This window comes from Eurosta solidaginis, chromosome 4 (genome assembly GCF_040869045.1).
Source record: "Eurosta solidaginis isolate ZX-2024a chromosome 4, ASM4086904v1, whole genome shotgun sequence".
NCBI classification, from domain to species: Eukaryota; Metazoa; Arthropoda; class Insecta; order Diptera; family Tephritidae; genus Eurosta; species Eurosta solidaginis.
The window spans coordinates 223,370,142-223,390,734 of NC_090322.1; the positions used below are offsets into that span (position 1 = coordinate 223,370,142).

The 20,593-nt window shown below is 37.1% G+C and overlaps 1 protein-coding gene across 1 annotated transcript; it reads left to right on the forward strand.

The window, feature by feature from the left end:
• Window positions 1-10,232: 10,232 nt before the first annotated feature.
• Window positions 10,233-16,090, forward strand: LOC137248785 (solute carrier family 15 member 1-like). Its single transcript, XM_067779688.1, has 2 exons — window positions 10,233-10,375; window positions 15,317-16,090. Exons 1-2 carry the CDS (start codon window positions 10,346-10,348, stop codon window positions 16,088-16,090), a joined length of 804 nt encoding a protein of 267 aa, XP_067635789.1. The 5' UTR covers window positions 10,233-10,345.
• The last annotated feature ends 4,503 nt before the right edge of the window (window positions 16,091-20,593 follow it).

Genomic DNA, 20,593 nt, shown 5'->3' on the forward strand with positions numbered 1-20,593 from the left:
TTAATACCAAACCATTTAAAAGAATTTATGATGGACCAACATAATGATAGAAAATTCACAATACCTGAATATATGTATGATATTGTAGAAGAAACACCTACAAGAATACCACCAATGCCAACAGTTAGTGATGATCCAACGTACGAACCACTTGGAACAGATATGGAAATAGGTCAAACACAAATTGCAAATGAAGCAGTTGCAGAAGTATCTGTTACAATGAAACGAGGACATTATACTCAATGATACGATGCAAGAGAAAAAATTAAAGTTAGAGATGAAGTGCTTCGTAAACGATACATAGAGTCCAACATAACTGCATTTTTTTCGATGGCAGAAAAAATGATTCATTATTTCATTTACGGACTTTTTCGGGATCATTTGGGGTTTCTTCCGGGATCATTTCTGGATGGTTTACGGGATCCACCCGGGATCCCGACAGGGTAATTTCGGGACTCTTTCTGGATCGTTTGGGGGCCCTAACTGAATCATTTCTGTATCCGTCAGGGATCCAATCGGGGGCCACGAAATCAGTGGACAGGGGTACGCCGCAGGGAGGGGTGCTATCACCTCTGCTGTGGACGCTGCTCATCAACCAACTGCTCAGGCAATTCGATGAGGGACTCGTAAAACTTACGGCTTACGCAGATGACGTTGTAATTGTCATAAGTGAAAAGTGCCTTCCAACGATTAGTTCTTTGATGAATCGGGCGCTTCGCGATATTCATACCTGGGCATCTAATGTCGGGTTGAAAGTCAATGCGGAGAAGATGGATATGGTCTTGTTTACAAAGAGGTACAAGGTCCCAAATTGGATCAGGCCTAAGTTAGGAGAAACCTTGCACAAAATATTTAGGAATCATCCTAGACAGTAAGCTGTCATGGAAGCTCAACGTGGAGGAGAGGTCCAAGAAGGCCTCAACGGCACTCTACGCATGTAAAAGAATGCTGGGGTGTACGTGGGGCCTATCGCCCTCTCTTTCTCATTGGGTTTTTACAGCGATTGTAAGCCCTATTCTATACTATGGAGTTCTTGTTTGGTGGAAAGCCACACAAAAAACAACATACCTCGAAAAATTAGAGGGGGTATGCAGACTATCGATGCTTAGCATTACGGGAGCCCTGAAAACAACCCCGACGGCTGCACTGTATGACATTTTGCAAATCCCACCTGTAGACCTGGTAGCAAAGAACAAAGCGTTAACGACCACAACCAGGCTCGGTGCTTCGGGGCAGCTTGAGCGCCGAACATATGGTCATAGTAGTATAGCGCCATCAATCACAAGACGAACAGACTACATGATTCCCTATCTCCGCTTCGAGGGAAATCTTAAGGCCACAATAGAGGTGGACGGTTGGCGCAAGGGTGCGCAAATGGCGGACGAGGCGATACATGTGTACACCGATGGTTCCAAAAGTAGTGGAAGGAGTAGGGTCTGCGGTATACTCCACTGATCCGGAAATAAGCAGATCCTACAGGCTGCCGGATTACTGTAGCGTTTTCCAAGCGGAAATATTAGCCGTAACCAAAGCAGTAGAAACCCTGGAAGAGAATAGCTTAAGCTGCAACCGTGTTCACTTTTATATTGACAGTCAAGCATAGCACAGCATCTAAATGCGTGTTAGAGTGTAAGCAGTCTCTGGAGAGAATCGGAACAGGGAGAAGTATACATCTATATTGGGTCCCAGGGCATATGGGAATAGATGGGAATGAAAAAGCGTACGAACTAGCTAAAAAGGGCGCATCCCTTGAAGCTTGCTCCGTAGATGTCCCAATTAGATTGGGCGAGATTAAGCGAAGGCGAGAGGTGCACATGATCGACCAAGCGGGAAAGGCGTGGGTTCAAGCGCAGGGCTGTAAAGTGTCGAAGATTATGTGTAGGTCTTACAACCTTAGACTAACACAGTTGCTCCTATCATTAAAAAGAGAGGACTGTAGACTCATGACGGGTATTCTGACTGGACACTGCCTTCTGGCGTCACATGCCTTTAAACTAGGCTTGGTCAGTGATAGCAGATGTAGGAAGTGCGGGTTGGAGGAGGAAACGATCGAGCACGTTCTGTGCTCGTGCCCTGCACTTGCCAGGCTAAGACTCCAATTATTAGAAGTGATACAGCTGTGAGATCTAGAAGCAGCAAGTGGCTTAAGTCCTAGGAAGCTTCGAGTATTTGCCAAGAGGACGGAGTTATTTTATAACATAGGTCCTGGTTTTTGATAGGGTTTTTCAGTTTGGTCGTTAAAACAAACTTCTGGTAACACTACGGACTCAATCAGTCTATGTGAGGTCCTCAAGGACCGGCCAGTTCAACCTACCTACCTATCACCGTAAAGCCTACTACAGCCGATCTTTGCACCTCTTTTGATACTCACTATCGGCAGCATGATGAAGATAATAAATAATCCGGAGAACTTTTCTCTAGAGCACTTTAAGGACCATCCCATCCTATCGCGACACTGTCAATGATTCCAAGCCTTACATCAGGACATCATACTGATGCATTTCTAAATTGACATTGTTTTCGGCTTATATGCTGGTTCCTAAATAGACGAAGTCCTTCATAGTCTTTGGTTTATAAACATCAATAATAATTTGAATGAAAAGCCACAGATGCGCCGATTCTTTTCTGATTGATAGAAAGTTTTTCTTGTCCTTATTTATCACAAGACCCACTATTTTGTTAGAAACCTTGTTTGGTTAGCAGACGTGGCATTTCTCAAAGTCATTAGGCAAAGCCTCACTACCTTTGCAGGGAGCTTATATTTATATATGAAAATATGTGGCCTGGAATCATGAAACGACCCTATTGTGCGAAAATACCGTACTTCACTTTTTGAGTGATTCTTTTTGAGTGATTCAAAGGAACAAACACAGTTTCCTATCTTTCTTAGCTTTTTCACAAATCGCATTTAAAGCCACAAATCAGTTTCGGAGTTTTTTTCTCTTATTATTGCATTGTTATCGGATTCTGAACTGTATTCCAAGTTTCAAACTTGTAGGTTATCGGGAAGTTAATTAAATTTTAATTACAAAATTCGTTAATAACGGCCAGCCGCTACACAGAGTCAAGCTAAACAAAAACTTTAAACGCGTTTTTCTCGAAAGCTTGTTTTCGCACAATAGGGTCGTTTCATGATTCCAGGTCATATATGTGAACAGTGCTAAGTTTCTTGATTGTTTGTTTTTTTTTTGGCAGATAAGAATTTATCGTATGACAGTAAACAACCAAATGTTCCTCGAGCTGCCGATAATATCCAAGCGTTATTTAAAGATAGTTCTGAGAAGAAGGTAAGAGCAGATGCGACGGGACAGGAAATTTTAAGACGCTCCGCTTTAAATAATGAAAATGGCAAAAATGAAGCTATGGAAGGCCGAAGCAAGGAACCACGTTCGAATGCCTCAGAGGTAGAGGCACAAGTGAAGGTACAGACGCAAGTAAATATTTTTCGTAGATTTTATGATTTTCTAGCTTAAAATTGTTAAACTTTGTTGAGTCCGAAGAATGAATATTTCACGGGCCATTCTACTATTTTTTAAATCATTATTTCACTTATTATATTTTTAGAAACTACCATATCCAAAATCTGCTATGCTATTGTTCTATGATGAGTTTAGTAAAAGCTTTTTCTTCGCTGCTGTGAGAGGTATGTATTATTTATGAAAATATTAATAATCTCAAATATCTTAGTAATGAATGCATTTTTTATCGGTACCTACACATAAGTCAGGTGGTTTGATAGTGCCATAACTAGGTTTTTGAATTATCAGTTTTTAGTAAATCCATCACTTTTACTAAAGTTAATATCACGGTTGCTGCTTTGGTACATTACGACCACAAATTCTCCCTTTTTCCATGAGTTTATTGCTTTTCATTCTTTTTCACACAAAATTTGCTTCTAAATCGTTTGTCTTGCCCATCTCGAAGAAATTAGGAGCCCTTTTCTTGTAACACCGATATGTATTTGCCGATATGTATTTGCAACACGGCCTTACGAACTGTTTCTAAAATAACAAACGTTGGTTTCGTTATAGATTCTAATCTAGCTTGTGTAGACCATATCAATTCAGTCATTGGTAAAGCGTATACCATTTAACATAATCTAAGACAATCTGCACCTTTCATACCACAGCATATTAGAAAAAATAGCCATACAGCTTATTCTGCGACTTATCACATATTCAGAGCTAGTTTTAACAAATTGGTCTCGTATTCTGCACACAACATTCACTTCGTCTTTAAGCATTAAATTCCTAAGGATTCCCGGTTACGCAAATTCGATCATGTTTCTGGATAGAAGTCACAACTTTTAGGGTGTTAAATCCTTGTCTACCAGAAAGCTAGAGGTGCGATTTTACTGTTTCGTAATTTCGCCTAAATCTCCAGCATATCATTATGAGAAACTCACATTTACCAGGTCTTTGAGGTCTTGTAATCTAGTGGAACCTAAATTTGAATTCGTTATGTACCATCCTTCGCTGCAAGCCTTATATAACTTCGCAGAGTCTGGTATAATTACCTCGTTTGATTTACAATTTGTTTAAGTATTTAATATACGCAGGATCTTACGTTTATGGCACTCAATTAAATAATACCTCGCTTGATAATCCAATTTGATGAAGTAACATATGCAGGATCGTGAGTTTATGGCGCTCAATAAAATAATGCCTTTTAGGTTTTTAAACACGGACTTTTATTTCTCGTAAAAATAAATTTATTGGCTAATTCATGTTGGTGGTGGTTTTTTCAGCTGCAAAAATTATAATGGCCGAGCCACGCTCGCACCGGGTTGCATTCGCCCGTGCGAGCGTGTTCGGTCAATTGGAACATGAACAGCTGATGTAATTAATTTCGTTAAGTTGACAAGTATGTTCTTCGTCAACTTATTTTGTATTTGTAAATCAAAGCAACTACATAATAGATTTGAAAAACTATCGATAGTTACCTTCTGAGACTATCGATGGCCAGCGATAGTTTTTTCAAAACTATCAAAGGTAGTCGATGGTTTTATGTATGCCATAGTTTTACACTATACCCCAGCAGACATTTATTTCAAGTTAAATCAAATCCCCACACCCGGAGAAAAGGTTTTGAAGAGATGTAAAACGAATAATCGATATATTTATATTCAATAAAACTATCAATAAACTATAATTTTGAAATTATTTTAAAAATGTTTGCATAGGGGAGCACCCAATGGCCCCACTTAACAACAACTAAGTACTTAATTAAATTCAATAGTTAGTTATTGTGCATCTCAAAAATAGCACAATGCAACATCCGCTCATAAAGAACATGCCAAAAAAATAAAAATAATAGCTTTGGTACGAGGAAACATACAAAGTATGAACTGTATGAAGGAATTAATTTATGGGAAGCAGGCATTTGGGGAGACAGTTGTACAGCAGCATGACGTGGCTTTGTTCGAGTCTATTTGTCAACAGATCGTTAATCATAGGAGAGCAGGCTCGAGTCTCATTCTCGGATCAAAAAGTTTTCAAAATATATACTAGGTATAAGACAGCGGCCGTTGTCTCCAAAATATTCAACAAGTTTAAGCAGTTGATTGGGCCATGTCCGCCCAAATGTGCGCTACACTGATAACTTGCATGAATCGGTCGACGACCACGCCCACCTTTAAACTAATGTTTTTTTAAGTCTAAAGTTAACACAAAATTTAATCAGCCCAATTCCAAATATTCGCTCGGAATTTTGTTTTCGGGGATTTTTTTATTCCCGCGGAAAAATTCCTCCAATTCTTTTCTCCTAGGGAGAACAATAATTGCGGAATGGGAATTACGAATTTTCGAAGTCAGCTGTTTTGTCAATTCAAATTTCGTTGCACATTTCCTATTTTGTTTAAAAAATAGAAAAGTTTAATTCTTGTAGCGAATTTGTTTTAAATGAAGAAATAAAATATAAACAATGCGCAGTATTGCATTTCAGGTGGTATTCACTGAAATGAGTAATGGATTGGTGCCACAGCAACATCAACAGAGGACCATAAGAAGAAGGAGACGGCGGGATAACACAAATCCGCCGGAGTTGCCTGCTTCCATTCAGTAAAGCAAGAAAAGAGCTAACATCATTTTTTAACGACTCTTAAACTGGATCTCAACTTGTTGTTGTTGTTAAAATGTAAAATGTTCATATAATTTCCTTCCGATCTGTTTGAATAATATTTATGTATATTTTAAGCTAGGCAGATCTATTGTGTTGGGTGCAAATAAAACAAAGATTATTCCACCTTTCAGCTCGACGTTTCACTAATTTTCCTCGGCATCTTCAGGAGCGTGACACTGTATTTATTTAATAAAACAAAAAACAACAAAGAACACAATCAGCTACATATAGAATTAAAATTTAAAATATTGCAATTAAATATTGTTTGTACAAGAAGTATTTTCTTACTTACAAAATTGGAATTAAACGAAACACATAATTTTCACTAAAACATTTAAACATTTAAAAACATTTTAATATTAAAATATTGTGTAAAGTTAATTGAATGGAAAAATCGATACCACTTACATGCGTTAAGCTTGTCATACTAAAAACTAAATTACAAACATAATAGGAACGTGACGGCGATATTGTCTGTATCTTCTTTTTTGTTTACTGTGTTTCCTCTTTTTTGCAAAATTCTTAGGCTTTCTAAGGTGTAACGCGCTTTTTCTCTCCTTTCTGTGTCTATTATTTTTATGTTTTCAAAATTAGCTCTGTTTTTATTTTCTATTGCATGCTGTGCCAAAGCTGTGCTTTGTTTTTGTTTACGTATATCGGATTCGTGCTCAGCTACCCGCGTGCCGAGCGCCCGCTTTGTGGTCCCAATATACACCTTATTGCAGCTATCTTCTTCATTCCCTTTACATTTAATTTCGTAAACTACATTGCTACGTTGTTGGAGATTATCCGGACCATATCATATCATAGAAGAACACCCGGCACAACAGTTACAAGAGGCTGAAGGGGGCTTCGAACACTCTAAACCAAACGGGCAAGGGGAGGACGACGACGTCACGACGAAGATGGTGGAAGGGGACAAACGGCCCAATGGTGTTGCGAGTCCTACAGATAAACCTCCAACACAGTAAAGTGGCGTCGAGCGAACTCCTCCTAACCCTTGAGGAGGGTTCGTTTGACGTGGCGCTGATCCAGGAGCCGTGGCTCTTATCGGGAGGAAAGGTTTCTGGAATTAGCGCGCGCGGATTTGGCGTTTATTATGCGCAAACGAAAGGACGGTGCGAGCTGTAGTAATGGTAAGGAAACAGCTGCATTCATATATGCTGCCTAATTACACTACTGAGGACCTCGTATTGGTGGCCGTTGAGTAAAGAAATAAACAGGCATTTATCCAGGCATCCTGCTACATGGCCCATGCTGCGGAAGTTCTACCGATGGAGTGCAAGAGGCTAGTACAGGACGAAGGGCGCAAAGGGATGTTGGTCATAGGCGCGGATGCAAATGCGCACCACAATGCGTGTGGAGGACCAGATACGAACGAGAGAGGCGAATCTCTATTTTGTTAAATCCTGCAAACGACGGGGAAAATGTCCCTACATACACACTGATCTCCGAACGTGATATATGAAGGTATGATTGGATGGTTCTTGATAGACCATCCTTCTCCGACCATGCGTATATCAGCTTCAGCATCCCCCTAAAGAGGGTACAGAAGGGAGGAACCTTTAGAAACCCTAGGTCAACGAACTGGACTAAATTCCAGAAACATGTAGAAACAAAACTGGGACAACCCAAAGGGGTTGACAATGTGGAGGAACTGGAGGAGTCTAATGATTCCTAACAAGGACGCTTATGACTGCGTATAACAAAGCTTGCCCTCTAAGAAGATTCAGAGGAAAAGCAAAGCCGCCATGGAGGAGCAATGAGCTAGGTCTTCTAAGAAGACAGGAAAAAAAATGTTTAAGATTGCAAAGACCGCGGAAAGCGAAGCGTGTCGGAATGAGTACAGGAATCTACTGAGGATCTACAAGCGTGAAATTTGCAGGGCGAAGAGAATCTCATGGAAATGTTTCTATACGGACATAGAGTGCTCTAGCCGAACAGCACGGTTGAGAAAAGTCCTAGCAAGGGGAGACATAGTCCAGGGACTAATAAAGAAAGAGAACTGGGAATGGTCACGTAATAGTGAGGAATCCCTTGAGGTGCTTCTCGACACACATTTCCCATCGGGAGATGGTTTAGAAGAGCCAGCAGACAGCACTCACACTTCGATCACGGAGCGGGTAGTGCCGAGCTTGGTGACCGATTCCAAGAGCGAATGGGCAGTGAAGACGTTTTCTAAGTTTAATTCGCCGGGCCCAGATGGTATATTCCTGGCCATGCTACAAGTTTCAAGTAGGGCTGAATCATGTACCGCACTCTTAGAGAACTGCTCATGTAGCTTTCCTACCAAAGGCGGGGAAGATCGGTCACGTGTATCCCAAAGACTATAGACCCTCTAGCTTAACGTCATTTCTGCTCAAAACCTTTGAGAGGCTGACAGATGTGTACGTAAAGTCCAACGTGGATAAAAGCTGCTTTCCACAACACAACATACGTACACCAAAGGCAAGTCGGTAGACACCGCATTGCATAGGGTGGTAATAAGCATAGAGAAAGCCCTGGAATATAAGGAATAGGCTCTAGGAGTCTTCTTAGACATTGCCGGGGCTTTCAATAATGTTTCTAAACGGGCGATTATGAATGGCCTTAATTACGTTAAAGTACATCCAGCCTTAACGAGATCGATCGGCTGCATGTTAAATTGCAGGAAGATTACATCACAATGGGGATTGTACGAGGCCACGACATTAGTGGACAGGGAACGCCGCAGGGAGGGGTGCTATCACCACTGCTGTGTTAATTCGTTTCAGTTGCGCCCATGCACACTACGAGATCCGCATAACTGTTGCTAGCCCCATTTTGAATCTAAGACTTTATGTATGGTAGGTCAGCACACTCCTTCCATACCATGACTTTTAACTATGTCACTATATATGTAATAATGCCCAAGCTGAATTTAGGGTAAGTGAAAACTAATCCGTTCTATTTCAAGTAATTTGTATAATTACAAATCCTAGGAATTTGAACAGGAAAGGGAGAGGGAGATAAAGAGCGAAGGAGGAAGTAAGGCGAAGACGGGGTAGAGGAGTGAGAGGGCAGAGGGAGATAAAGAGCGAAGGAGGAAGTAAGGCGAAGACGGGGTAGAGGAGTGAGAGGACAGAGGGAGATAAAGAGCGAAGGAGGAAGTAAGGCGAAGACGGGGTAGAGGAGTGAGAGGGCAGAGGGGAAAGTGTGTCGGAAGGAGAGAGCTGTGGAGGGGGTGAGGGAGATGGAGACGGAGATTGATAGATAAAAGCTTCTTTAAATTTCTTAAAACTTTGTAAATAAACCAAAATTAGGATAGAACCTTAACTACACCTGCCTCATTGCTCACTTCCCCACCTACAAATTCAGGGTAAACTTTTTTTGCAGAAAAAAACGCCATAATGTAAATTCGGTACACTTCAATACAGGCACCTTCAAGTACAATTCCAACTGCCACAGGAACGATTTTTTGACCCCTCAAACACTCTAGTCATCTCCTCTTACGACAGGAATGCTTGAGTATATTCTGAGCTCTTTAACGGCTGGTCTTCGCAAACTGTCTTTGTTTTCTCTGTACCTGTCTTCGTTAAGCGCTGTTAAAGTTCCAATAGGATAGCTTGTTCCGGTATATACATATGTAGTGCTATGCATCCAGCTTCGCAGTTAGCAGTGGTTAACAAAAAAATTATTAAATAATTCCCATGTTCTATACCTATTAGTTGTATTTGCATTGACGAATTCATTATATGAGAAAAAGACGCCAGCAGGAAATATGGTCGCATTGGTCAGCAAAACTATTGGTGTAGGTAGATCCATCAAATTATTCACCTTATCTCAAACAATTAACCACATGCAATGCTAATCTAATTAGAATGCCATATCTAACAGATGGAAGGAGAAAAATACCAATCCACGCGAACATTGGTTAGATTACGAAGATAAAAAATATGATCATCATCTGATTAAGGATACAAAAGTGTTGTTGCGTTTCTCAGTACTCTTTCTACCGCTGCCAGTTTTTTGGGCGCTCTTTGAACAGCAAGGCTCTCGCTGGACAATTCAAGCAACTCATACGAATGGCGACGTGGGATCATGGAATATTAAGCCAGATCAAATGCAATTGTTAAGCCCTTAGCTATTTGTAGTATTCGTGCCTCTGTATGATATCGCAAATCATCCAGTCTTAAGTTTATTCGGTAGTCGTAGTCCATAACAAAAGCTGACGTTTGGTGGCATCTTAGCAGGTCTAGCTTTCATTATGTCAGGATTAGTGGAGCTAAAGTTGGAGGTGAGTTATAGCAATTAAAGGCATATAGAATCCCAATTAGACATAGTAAACAATGCAATTCTACAATGTATGACAGGATTAACATTTGAAAAAGTAGTGAAAGTAAGACTTATGAATAAGTGGTATGATCATGAACTTACACAATTAAATAAACTTAAATATAATCTTTTAAATGAGTCTAGGAAAACAGAAAATTGGGATAATTATAAAGAAATAAACAAAAGATACAAAAAACTTATCAAAAAGAAAAAGGCGAAATATATGGAAAACAAAATCTTAATTAGTAAAAATAATAGCAAAGAAATGTGGAAAACCCTAAAGCAAACCATAAACCTGAAAAAAGATCATCAAGAAATAAACAAAATTCAAATATTAGATAAGCAAATCGAAGAAAAGATCGAAATTGCGAATGAGCTCAATAACTTTTTCGTAAATAGTGTTTTAGAAATAACCAAAGTATCGAACATTTTGATTTAAATTTAACCGTATCTGAGAGCAGTTCGACATTCAAATTTAATAAAGTTGTAGCAGATGACATTATCAAAATAGTTCGGCTATTCAAGAACAAAATTGGTGGCAAAAATCTTTTATCAGAGGGAGTTTTAAAAGATTCAATAGAGTATATATGCATGGAAATGGGCATTGTACCACAAAGATGGAAAACGTCGACCATTATACCATTTAAAAAAATAAAAAATACGTACAAACCTGAGAAAATGCGACCTATAAATACACTACCATGTGATGAAAAAAGTATGGAAACAGTTATAAAAATAAGTTAGAAAATTACTTGGAAAACAATAAATTAATAATAAGTGAACAATCGGGATTTAGAAGAAAACACTAATGTGAAACGGCACTGAATATAGTGACCTCTAACTGGAAGGAAGATCTAAATAACAAAAAAACACTGTTTGCGTTTTCCTGGATCTGAAAAGGGCATTCGAAATAGTGGACCGAGACATTTTGCTCCAGAAAATGAAAGTCATGGGAATTCAGGGTAAAGAACTAAAGTTAAAAAGCCATAATCGGTGATGAAGTATCGAACGAAATTTCGGTCCCATTAGGGTTACCACAAGGTTCTTTATTAGCTCCTTTATTATTTTTGATTTATATTAATGATATTGTTAAAGCTGTAAAGTAATGTAACATAAAATTGTTTGCGGATGATGCTCTGCTTAGAATAGGTGAAAGTAATTTAACAACTGCATTGACAACAAGTAAGGAAGGCTAAGTTCGGGTGTAACGGAACATTACATACTCAGTTGAGAGCTATGGAGACAAAATAAGGAAAATCACCATGTAGGAAAATGAACCTGGAATGTGGTTGTATGACATGTGTATCAAATGGAAGGTATTAAAGAGTATTTTAAGAGAGGTGAACCAGGGCTGACTCTAGAATTTGTTTGTACGATATGGGTATCAAATGAAAGGTGTTACTGAGCATTTTAAGAGGGAGTGGGCCTTAGGTCTATCGGTGGACGCCTTTTCGAGATATCGCCATTAAGGTGGACCAGGGGTGACTCTAGAATGTGAATCAAACGAAAGGTGTTACTTAGCATTTTAAGAGGGAGTGGGCATTAGGTCTATAGGTGGACGCCTTTTCGAGATATCGCCATTAGGGTGGGCCAGGGGCGACTCTAGAATGTGTTTGTACGATATGGGTATCAAATGAAAGGTGGTAATGAGTATTTTAAAAGGGAGTAATCCTTAGTTCTATAGGTGGACGCCTTTTCGAGATATCGCCATAAAGGTGGACCGAGGGTGACTCTAGAATGTTTGTACGATATGGGTATCAAACGAAAGGTGTTACTGAGCATTTTAAGAGCGAGTGGGCATTAGGTCTATAGGTGGACGCCTTTTCGAGATATCGCCATTAGGGTGGGCCAGGGTGACTCTAGAATGTGTTTGTACGATATGGGTATCAAATGAAAGGTGGTAATGAGTATTTTAAAAGGGAGTATTCCTTAGTTCTATAGGTGGACGCCTTTTCGAAATATCGCCATAAAGGTGGACCAAGGGTGACTCTAGAATGTTTGTACGATATGGGTATCAAACGAAAGGTGTTAATGAGCATTTTAAGAGGGAGTGGGCATTAGGTCTATAGGTGGACGCCTTTTCGAGATATCGCCATTAGGGTGGGCCAGGGGTGACTCTAGAATGTTTGTACGATATGGGTATCAAACGAAAGGTGTTACTGAACATTTTAAGAGGGAGTGGACATTAGGTCTATAGGTGGACGCCTTTTCGAGATATCGCCATTAGGGTGGGCCAGGGGTGACTCTGGAATGTTTGTACGATATGGGTATCAAACGAAAGGTGTTACTGAGCATTTTAAGAGGGAGTGGGCATTAGGTCTATAGGTGGACGCCTTTTCGAGATATCGCCATTAGAGTGGGCCATGGGTGACTCTAGAATGTGTTTGTACGATATGGATATCAAATTAAAGGTATTAATGAGGGTTTTAAAAGCGAGTGGCCCTTAGATGTATGTGTGAACGTGTTCTCGCGATATCGACCAAAATGTGGACCAGGTGCTCCCGAAAATCATCTGTCGGGTACTGCTAATTTAATTATATATATGAAATACCACTAACAGTATTCCTGCCAACATTCCAAGGGCTGTTGATTTCGCCTTGTAGAACTTTTTCATTTTCATCTACTTAATATGGTAGGTGTCACACCCATTTTACAAAGTTTTTCCAGAGTTATATTTTGCTTCAATAAACCAATTTAGTTACCATGTTTCATCCCTTTTTTCGTATTTGGTATAGAATTATGGCGTTTTTTTCATTTTTCGTAATTTTCGATATCGATAAAGTGGGCGTGGTTATGGTCGGATTTCGGCCATTTTTTATACAAGATAAAGTGAGTTCAGATAAGTACATGGGCTAAGTTTAGTAGAGATATATCGGTTTTTGCTCAAGTTATTGTGTTAACGGCCGAGCGGAAGGACAGACGGTGGACTGTGTATAAAAACTGGGCGTGGCTTCCACCGATTTCTTCCATTTTCACAGAGAACAGTTACCGTCATAGAATCTATGCCCCTACCAAATTTGAGAAGGATTGGTAAATTTTTGTTCGACTTATGGCATTAAAAGTATTCTAGACAAACTAAATGAAAATGGGCGGAGCCACGCCCATTTTGAAATTTTCTTTTATTTTTGTATTTTGTTGCATCATATCATTACTGGAGTTGAATTTTGACTTAATTTACTTATATACAGTAAAGATATTAAATTTTTTGTTAAAATTTGAATTTAAAAAAATTTTTTTTTAAAAAGTAGGCGTGTTCTTCATCCAATTTTGCTAATTTTTATTTAGCACATATATAGTAATAGTAGTAACGTTCCTGCCAAATTTCATCATGATATCTTCAACGACTGCCAAATTACAGCTTGCAAAACTTTTAAATTACCTTCTTGTAAAAGTGGGCGGTGCCACGCCCATTGTCCAAAATCTTACTAATTTTCTATTCCGCGTCATAACGTCAACCCATCTACCAAGTTTCATCGCTTTAACCGTCTTTGGCAATGAATTATCGCATTTTTTCGGTTTTTCGAAATTTTCGATATCGAAAAAGTGGGCGTGGTTATAGTCAGATATCGCTCATTTTAAATAGCGATCTGAGATGAGTTTCCAGGAATCTACATACCAAATTTCATCAAGATACCTCAAAATTTACTCAAGTTATCGTGTTAACGGACGGACGGACATGGCTCAATCAAATTTTTTTTCGACACTGATGATTTTGATATATGGAAGTCTATATCTATCTCGATTCCTTTATACCTGTACAACCAACCGTTATCCAATCAAAGTTAATATACTCTGTGAGCTCTGCTCAACTGAGTATAAAAATGCAGTGTGACTTAGATAGTTTATATAAATGGCTAAGTGGTAACAGACTTAAACTTAACGTGAGTAAAACAAAATATATGGTTATTAGCCGAAAAATCGAAAGCGAAGTTGCGAGTATTCAGCTCAGGGTGAAAGACGAAATGTTGGAGCAAATAAAATCAATAAAATATCTTGGGATTGTAATTGACAACAAACTCAAATTTGACTAACATATTCGATACACTGTAGGAAAGATAGCTAAACAAGTCGGATTTATGCAAAGAACCTGCAAATTTATAAATAGAGAGTTTAAGGATATTGTATACAAAACATTGACCAAATCTCATTTTAAATATTTCCCATCAGTCTTATTTAGTATACCAGATACAAAAATAGATAGACATCAGATATTGCAAAATAGGTGTATGAGATTTGTGTTACGGGAAAAGTCAGATGCGTCGATAAGCAACATGCTAATAAAACTAAAATGGTTAAGTGTCAAACAAATTATTTTTTATTATACTGTGAAAATAATCTTCAATATACGAAAGGAAAATGTACCTGAATACTTAACAAATAATGTTGTATATATTAACGAAATCCATAATTTTAATACCCGTAGAAAAAATGATTTTAAACTGCCACTCTATAGAACTGAAGTGGACAAACCTTTTCCATAAAGGATTTAAAAACTTTAATGAATTGCATAATGAAATAAAAAATTGTGAAGAAATTTATGTATTTAAAAGCAGGCTATATGATCATTGTAAAACCTTAACTATAAGATAAGTAATACAATGTGATTTAATAAATATTGTTCAAACTAGGCTTACGCTGTAATAAATAAATAAATAAATAAATAAATAAATAAATAAATATATATATATATATATATGTTAGAGATGTAGTTTTACGCGATGCCCATTAGACGATAGATGTGTATATAATGTCGAACATGGACGAAAAATCGATGCTTTCAAATATATGTAGTTTGTTTCCAAAAAAACAATTGAACCCTTTTGAAAGAAAAATAAAATATATTCTTAATTTTATTCTAACAAACAAAATCTTATCTAACTTTTTTCTATTCTGCATTTTTTAGCAAACCTATCCAACATTGCCATCGGAAGGAATTGCTCAACTTCGTGTATACAATGGCGAACTTTGTGATTATTCGATAACTACTAATTTCGCTGACTTAAGTTTCGATGTCAATTCCCTAGACAAGTACATAAACAAAAGTATCAACATCGAATCATCTAACGGTATAAATATACAGTTCCAATTCAATGCAAAAGCTGGTGCAACTTGTGCACTGCTGCCGAATCATAATTGCCTTCTAAAATCTGAAAGGTCGTATTACATGATTTTAAATTCGAAAAATACCACACACCCTATAATCTGCGCTGAAGATACAATAGCGAAACCTAGTCGTGGTTATCCGCTCGTACGAGTGTTAGCGAATGTTAATCCATGTAGAACGATTCAATGGCAAAACAGTAAAGGTTCCGTTGAACACACAGAACAAGCTTATCAACGAAGCTTAATGGAGCTCAACTCTGATACCTATCTGCTATTGGTTGATAACGTTGAAATTGACATGGTAAAGTTCGAAGTTGGTGGAATTTACACAATATTAATAGCAGAGGAATCATCAAGTACATATCATATTCAAGTTGTAACTGTAACAGAACCGAATTCAGTATCGATTTTTCGGCTTATTCCGCAATATGTTGTTATGTCTCTTGGGCAGGTGACATTTACCGTGACTGGGACTGAATTTTCATACACTGAAGCTCCAGTATCTATGAAAACAGTACTGCAAGGTTTTTGGCTACTAACAAGATGTTTTGGTAATCTAATCGTGATTAAATAAAAAATAAAATAAAAAAATAAACAAGATGTTTTGGTAATCTAATCGTGATTATTATTGCATCCGAATTCTTTGTATTCGCTGGTCTTATGTTTGCTGATATGATTGTATTCATGTTTGCTGCTTACCTCTATAAGCTGAATAGTTCTGCACATACTAATGACCTTAAATCGCTGGAAAGTAAATAAACAGAATAAATTTAATAATGTTAATTGACCATAAGAAAAGTTAAAAAAAAAGAAATTTCGTATTTGACCTGAATGTCTTCTTTAATTTGATTGTCACAGCTGGGATTGAAGAAACAAGGACTAATAGGTTTGAACACGTTCTCTGCCAGTGTATCATCGGTGATGATTACCGAACTGGGATCGCCATTAAATTTCCAACAGTTGAAGGCGTTATGGCGTAGAAGGCTTAAGGTGATCATATTTAATCGTTTCCAAGATGATTGGCGTTGTACTTTAATTATGCTTGTTACCGGAACGTACCGGATCTATATCCCGCAAAGAACCATCAAAATCGATAACACTCCTTGAAACCTATTGTGAAGATATTGTCCAGTATACACCAAAAAATTAACCAAATCGGTACCGTTGGAACGAGATGTCGCGAATTAAAATGCTAATAAATCGAAAAGGGCTAAGAAGTGTTTTTTATTTGATCGCAGTATGGATAGATTAAAATTTAGATATGGTAAGATTGTTTAAGTGAGTTTACTGGGAAAATTTGAGTGTGTGGTATGGTAATGAATTCCACACAATTTAATAAATTTATAATGTCGCGAACATTAAGCACTGCTTTAACCTTCCCTGAGCACTACTAATTAGTTTTTATACCATGTAGTAATTGTACATAGGGTATTATAACTTTGATTGGATAACGGTTGGTATAAAGGAATCGGGATAGAAATAGACTTCCATAGATCAAAATTATCAGTTTCGAAAAAAAATGTATTAACCCATGTTGTCCGTTAACACAATAACTTGAGCAAATATTGAGATGTCTTCATCAAATCTTATACGGGCTTATCTGAGCCCAGAATAGATAGGTATTGAAAATGAGCGAAATCGGACGAAACCACGCCCAATTTTTCGATACAGAAAATTTAGAAAAATGGACAAAAATTAGATAATTCAAAACGAATACCGCTAAGCTAATGAAATTTAGAAGGTGGATTGATTTTATGACGCAAAAATTAATTTAAAAAATGTTGGAATATGGGCGTGGACCACCCACATTTAGAAGAAGAAAATTTGGAAGTATAGCAAGCCGTAAATCAAAAGCCGTTTAAGATATTACATTGAAATTTGGCAGAAATTATATAGACTAGCTGAAGATAATGAAAATCGGCTAAAGACCACGCCCTATTTCCCTAAAGGTCTAACCTTAACAAAGTTTGTAATAACTATATGGTATTTAACTAAATTTGGCTGATCTACTAAGGTAGATAGTAGTGGTACGGTTGAGCTAAGAATGAAACTTAAACAAATATAGAAAATGGGCGTAACCCGCCCCGTTTTTGTTACTCTTGCCAAAATACTTTTAATGTTTTCTCTGAAAATGAGCCCAATTCCACAGTTAACAAAAGCCTAAATGCTTTACTACCTGCACACACAGTATCTACCATTGCAGCGATGTGTTTTGGGTATTGCATAGCTAGTTAAAAAAAAAAACAATCCTTAACGGGCAATAACGCTATTTGGTACAACGGTACTTGTGTTTTTTAAACAATTTTATTTAGCTTGACTCTGTGTAGCGAGCGGCCGGCCGGCCGTTGTTTACGAATTTCGTAATTAAAATTTAAGTAAGCTACCAGTTTGAAACTTGGAATATAGATCAGAACCCGATGACAATGCAATTACTAGAAAAAAAAACTCCGATAGGTGGCGCATGGATCGAAATATTTTAAAAAATCGTATTTGTAAGCCGATTTGGTTCATATTTGGAACAAATATTACATACAATCCGGTAGATGTGACATCAAAATACGTGGCGCCAAAACGAATAAAGTCTTTGAAAGGAACAAGGATAGATTCTAACAAATTGTCAGGAAAGATTCTTTGTAATAATGAGTCTCTAAATGAACTAAATAGACTGAGAAATAATAGGGAATTAAAGAAAGACTAAAAACTAGAAAATAAAATAATAAAAAAAAAAACTGTTTAAGTTAAACGGTTTTATTTAAAACAATACTTACATTAAGTAATAGTAATACTAAAAGCTAGAAAATAATTAGGCAGGTCCTAGGTACTAGTCATCGCACTCTTCATGAATCTAGGGCGTTGATCACACAATTAAATAAAAGCGTTGGATGCATCAAATTTCTATTGATAGTCATATATACGACCAATTGAACCTTAATAAGGTTATGCTACGCCTCACATTTTTTGAAATTTCACGCACCCAATGCTTTTATTTAATTGTCTGATCAACGCCCTAGATTGATGAGTAGTGTGATGACAAGTACCTATGACCCACCTATTCATTTTCTAGCTTTTAGTATAATTATTACTTCATGTAAGTATTATTTTCAATAAAACCGTTTAGCTGAAACATTTTTTTTATGTCTATAGTTCTATTATATCTTCATTTTAAAATAAACAGTTTTTGTAAGGAAATCCCCAACTGAAGGAAAACTGCATTTTTACCCGCTCAAGTTCATTAGTGGTAGAATCTGTATACTTTTTGCTTCTTTTCAAAGAATACGTGTTCAGAATAGAATCATATATCTATTATTGCGCAGCCGAACAACACTATTAACCACACAAAGCAAACAACAACAGCGTTTCAAGTGCACAGCTGTGTATGTCATGTTCGGTTTCACAGGCACTTAGACCTTCTTACTTGTTTAAATTGTAATTTATTTGACTCTATTTCTAACTTTGTTAAGCCCTTTTTGCATATAATAATTCAATTATCACCCAACCCAACCAGTTTTATTTAAAATTTGGACCTTTTGAAACAAAAGTGTCGCGACTACTTATAACAATCGGAACTCCCATATGCAACCGATCTTGAAAATTGTTTCAGATAGCAATGAAAGCTATATACATTCACTTTATAAACCATTTCATTTTAATGAAAGGTAAACAGTTTTTTCATATTTAAGTTTAAATTTTACGGGCGGACTTTTGCAACTTTTTTATTTTGTTTGAAGACATACGCAGTTAAATGATGCCCACCACCATCACCATCTTAAAGTTTAAATAAAGCTCCGAAAAGTTTTGGAAATTTTTTCGTCCACAAATCGATTATTTTACGATACAAAACTATAACTTTCAACAAAAAATCGATAACTTTTCCATAACAAATTGATATTTAGTCGATACATATCGCTAACAAATCGATCTTTTCTGAGAACTTTTCGATAACAAATTGATAACATTTCTATAACCTTTCAATAGTAAACCGACAACACCCCGATGATTTGATGATAATAAACTGACAGCTTTTCGATAGCACGTCGATAACAAACCAATAACAAGGCGATAAAAATAACAGTCGGATAATTTTCCGTATTAAAAAATTAATTCTCTAAACAATGCAAAAATGATTTCAAAAAGGACACCAAAAAGATCGTAAAATAATCGCTAACATAATCACGAAATCATTTCAAAAAGGACACCAAAAAGATCGTAAAATAATCGCTAACATAATCACGAAATCATATCGAAATCGCTGCGGAATTATCCCATGGTCACCCTTAATGGTCTCAAAATTTTCTAAATATTGTTGTGAAAATATTCCCAAAACAAACTTAAACCAAACCGGGAATGATTCCAACATTATAACAAACAAGTAAACGTGTCTAAATTCGGGTGTAACCGAGCATTATATACTCGGCGTGAGCTTCAATTGTACATTTCATTTCAGATAAATTATTTTTCTACATAAAACGTGGCACCGCCCGTTTAAAAAAAAATTTCTCCACATTTCCTCTTACAATAAAACTTGATAAGTGAAACATCATTGATCCAAAACTATTTTTTGCTAAGTTATAGCTTATTATTCTAGTCTACGACCCTTTTAAACTTGTTTTATATCTAAGCTGCCGTGGTTTTTAAGCGATCCCGACCATTTTTACTAGAAATATTTTCTGCTACAAGGAAAATATATGTACACAATTTCATTGCGGTATGTTAATTTTTCTTCGAGTTTTGGCTCCCGAAACATAGAAAATTGCTTAGTCATAAAAGGGGCGGTGCCACACCTATTTTCAAAAATTTTACTTTTTTCCAATTTAATGTTATAATTCAATTTAGAAAGTAAAATTATATTGATACAAAGCTCTTTTTCGCTAAGATATAGCTTATTATTTTCGTCCGCGACCCTTTTAGAGATCTTTTATATAAAAGTGGGCGTGGTCCTTAAACGATTTCGTAAATTTTTCTTCAAACCATTCTTTATAGTAAAGGCAACCTCTCTGCCGAATTTTGTTACTATAGTTTTAACGATTTTTGATTTATGATTAATAATATATGTAAAATGGATTTTATCACAAGTGGG

What these genes read in the sequence shown, in the direction of transcription:
- LOC137248785 (XM_067779688.1), top strand. Translation starts at nt 10,346, where the DNA reads ATGTCAGGATTAGTGGAGCTAAAGTTGGAG. An exon ending in TAGTGGAGCTAAAGTTGGAG is followed by an intron (nt 10,376 to 15,316) that starts GTGAGTTATAGC and finishes TGCATTTTTTAG; the next exon opens with CAAACCTATCCAACATTGCC.